Source organism: Mandrillus leucophaeus, unplaced genomic scaffold (genome assembly GCF_000951045.1).
Source record: "Mandrillus leucophaeus isolate KB7577 unplaced genomic scaffold, Mleu.le_1.0 Scaffold530, whole genome shotgun sequence".
Lineage (NCBI taxonomy): Eukaryota > Metazoa > Chordata > Mammalia > Primates > Cercopithecidae > Mandrillus > Mandrillus leucophaeus.
Window position 1 is genome coordinate 370,170 of NW_012105698.1, and position 3,992 is coordinate 374,161.

General features: G+C 47.7%; 1 protein-coding gene across 1 annotated transcript in view; it reads left to right on the forward strand.

Moving 5' to 3' along the window:
- LOC105551710 (translational activator of cytochrome c oxidase 1) overlaps positions 1-3,553 on the forward strand; it is a 10,452-nt gene extending 6,899 nt beyond the window's left edge. Inside the window, exons 3-5 of the mRNA XM_011997052.1 lie at positions 1,513-1,640; positions 2,475-2,652; positions 2,990-3,553. Of these exons, the coding sequence (XP_011852442.1) occupies positions 1,513-1,640; positions 2,475-2,652; positions 2,990-3,190 (507 nt within the window). The 3' untranslated portion in view covers positions 3,191-3,553. The remainder of the gene's footprint in view (positions 1-1,512; positions 1,641-2,474; positions 2,653-2,989) is intronic.
- The last annotated feature ends 439 nt before the right edge of the window (positions 3,554-3,992 follow it).

Below are 3,992 nucleotides of genomic sequence, written 5' to 3' on the forward strand. Positions count from 1 at the left end.
AGTTTGGAGACCAGCCTGGCCAACACGGTGAAACTCTATCTCTACTAAAAATACAAAAATTAGCTGGGCATGGTAGCACATGCTTGTAATCCCAGCTACTTGGGAGGCTGAGGTGGAGGATTGCTTGAACCCAAGAGGCACCGCTTGCGGTGAACCGAAATCGCGCCACTGCACTCCAGCCTGGGCAACAAAGCGAGACTCTGTCTCAAAAAAAAAAAAAAATTATCAGAGAGAAGAGTAGCAATGTAGTTGACGCCCTCAGCCTAGAGGCTTCTGGGAGCTCACTGTCCTTGGTCATTTGTTCTAGGGGCACAACTGGGAGTAGGATGCATAGGCAGCATGCAGGGCCATACAGCCCGGGACTGCTCAGCCAAGTTGTAGGGAGATGAGGTATTATAGAAAGAAGGGGCAGTGTGGGAGAAAGCCCTTATGTTAGGTTGAGGAAGGTTTTGTTTCTCAGATGTTTATACCCTAAAGGAGAAAAGCCAGTAGAAAGAGAGAGGGTGGGGGTGATAGAGATGGTGGGAGGGGCAGGTATATAGAGTCCACATGAGGGTACACCTTTCTCTGGGGCAGGTAGGGAGGCTCTGAGGAAGTAATAGTTATCTTAATAGATCATAGTTATTGAGTGCTTCCTGCAGGCTAAGCATGGATAAAAACTGTGTGTGTGTTATCTCATCGAATCCTGAAAACCACCGTAAGTAGAAATTGAGGCACAGAAAGGTTAGGTGACTTGACTCAGGTCACATAGAAAATGACAGACTTGAAACCAGATAGTCAGACTTTAGAGCCTGTGCTCTAACCATTATGCTTACTGCCTTCACATAGGCCGTGGTGCAGAGAAGGAGGTGGAGACAGCAACTATTTTCCCCACCTAGTGGCCCTTTTTTCCTTTGTGAAAGAGGAAGGGAGAAGTTATGAGTTAAGAATTCCTGGAAAGTTGCAGGACAGGGTGCTTGGAGTGGGGAATATTGAATACATGGACAAGGGATGAGTAGGGGCATGGAAGGTCCAGAAGAGATTAGTCACTAGAGCTCTGGATTAATTGTTTGATTTTTGAGACCATGCTGTTTTCAGCAGCTCTTATGACAAGGCCTAGGTGTGTGATTTTTCACAGCAGTACTCAGCAGCCCAGGGTAGGAGCCTTGAGACTTGACCGGTGGGTTTCTTACAGGATGGGAGTGTAAGAGGATGAGTCTGAGTGGGAGTGGGTGGGGACTAGATGTGGCATTTGGTTAGGGACGGTAGGAAGCAAAGCTGAGGAAGGGCTGATGGATTGTTCAGGGACCAGAGAAACACTCCTTCCAAGTTAGGGGTAGTACTTCCCGTTACCTCAAAAGTTGGTTCTAGGGTTTCCTCTCAGAGGGTGGGGACAAAAATAAAGATTGAGAGCTCAGGCTCCAGCCTAGAGAGCCCATCCCATGAAGTTAGTTTTGCAATACTTGTGGTTCTGGGCTGACATGTGGGAGGGAATTGGGAAACAGGAAAATGTGCTTGTGTTGTTTATTGCAGAAAACCAAGGACACGTATTTGCTGTATGCGTGTCGGGGCCCTGGTGGCTCTTCTCTGCTCATCGAGGCATTATCTAACAGTGGCCACAAGTGTCAATCAGACATTAGACATATCCTGAATAAGAATGGGTAAGTGTGTGTCTGTGGGGAGTGGTAGGGGACAGAGCCTTTATGTTCCAATTCTCTGCAAGGCAAGTACTGTTGATCTCTGCAAGTGTTTCAGGGTTTTGTTTTTTGTTTTTTGAGATGGAGTCTCACTCTTGTCACCCAGGCTAGAGTGCAATGGCATGATCTCGACTCACTGCAACCTCCACCTTCTGAGTTCAAGTGATTCTGCTGCGTCAGCCTCCTGAGTAGCTGGGATTACAGACACCTACAGCCACGCCCAGCTAATTTTTGTATTTTTAGTAGAGATGACAGGGTTTCACCACGTTGGCCAGGCTGGTCTCAAACTCCTGACCTCAGGTGATCCACTCGCTTCAGCCTCCCAAAGTGCTGGAAGCCACCATACCTGGCCATGTTTCAGGTTTTAAGCACACTTCCTCCTTAGCAGAATCCAGTGAGTTAATTGACTTTCCCTTAATGTTGTCTGTACTAGCAGAATCCCAAAGACTTGTTCATTGGTGTAGAAAGGGGATCTTTGTCCTATTATCCCCATCTGTAGCCATATAATGCCCAAATCTTAAAATGCTCCACTAGGACTGGCATCTTAATGGCACAGGAAATGATGAGCAAAGTCTGCTTCCTCCAGACTGCAATCAGGGCAGAAAATTGAGTGTGGGAACATTCTTGGGCTGTTCCCTTATCCAGCAGCAGCTGCATTTTCTCCTTGAGGAAGCGATCTGCTCTGTGTGTACTCCATAGACTGGGTGAGAAAGAGACAGTGATATAGAATGATGAGCTTTATGGAGGCTGAGTGTCTAGAGGCATCCACTCATGCCAGCCTGTTTCCTTCCCTGTCAGAGGAGTGATGGCTGAAGGAGCTCGTCACTCTTTTGACAAAAAGGGGGTGATCGTGGTTGGAGTGGAGGACAGAGAGAAGAAGGCTGTGAATCTAGAGCGTGCCCTGGAGCTGGCAATTGAAGCAGGAGCTGAGGATGTCAAGGAAACTGAAGACGAAGAAGAAAGGAACGTTTTTAAAGTAAGCATGAAAACATGGGTGTTTGGTGGGCTGCTGGGAGGACCACGATAGATGCCTTACACATGCCTCTTGGTTTCTTCCTTCCTGTGCCCGAGGGTAAGGATGAGACAAAGAGTTCACATATCGTACAAACATTTATTGAGTGAATACTGAATAGGTCCGACTCTCGTGATGACTATGAAAAAGAGTCAAACCATTGAAAATTATGTCCCTGCCAGTGAAGATCTCAAACCCAGCGATCCATTCCAGTACTGACATTCAGGACTTTGCAAGGTCCTGTGTTGCTTTGTCTCATTACCTCCTGGCTCCTCACCTCCTGATTTTCCTTTATCCCTAGTTTATTTGTGATGCCTCTTCACTGCACCAAGTGAGGAAGAAACTGGACTCCCTGGGCCTGTGTTCTGTGTCCTGTGCACTAGAGTTCATCCCCAACTCAAAGGTGCAGCTGGCCGAGCCCGACCTGGAACAGGCTGCTCATCTCATCCAGGCTCTTGGCAACCACGAGGATGTGATTCACGTCTATGACAACATTGAATAACCAGGCTATATGTGCTCCTGGGTTCCTTCCTAGAAATGTGGCAGCCCATTCCAGCACACAGGCTTCTGCAGCAATCTCTGAGGGTAAAGCTGGTGGGAGGCTCAGCAGACCAGGAGGCCCAAAGCCAGGACTTGTGACCTTGAAGCCAAAGGAATCTCACTTGTAGGGCCTCCTTGTCAGCTCTGCTACTGTCTCAGAGCCACCTGGATGAGTGTCCCGACACCCTCTTGGATGCAGGGCAGGACCCCCCAGCTGGTCAGACTCTGATGTTGGGTAGCTGGCCTCTGTGGGAATTGTAAGTGCCCTGAGGCACTATGTACTAGAAACTGCTGTTAATAATAACAGTGATTATTGGTTGCTGCATTGCTGTTGTATGGCTCTTGAGTCTTCCTGAGTTTGTGTCCAGCTGTTGGGATCCTCTGGACTAACTTTCAAGTCCCTAGGCTTAGCTCTACTACTACAGTCCCAGGATTATTTTTTTGATTGGCCATAGAAATGTAGTTGTATCGAGGCACTCCATGGTTTAATGCTGGTCTTACGACCTAAACCTGTCATTCATTCATGCAACTAATATTTCTGGAACACTAGCTATGCACCAAGAATTGTACTTATCTAGAACATAAGCTATTCAACTGGTATCCTGTGTTAGATCCTGCTCTGGAAGGTAGGACCTCAACACAGGCCTGCTCTTTATTGGAGCTGCCCCAGGGCAGTGTGAGCTGCTGTGCAATCATCTGTTGCTCTCTTTGTGTGACTTCTGTGCCCTTCTTTCACCAAACAGCTTAAGGTTCTAGCCCAGTTG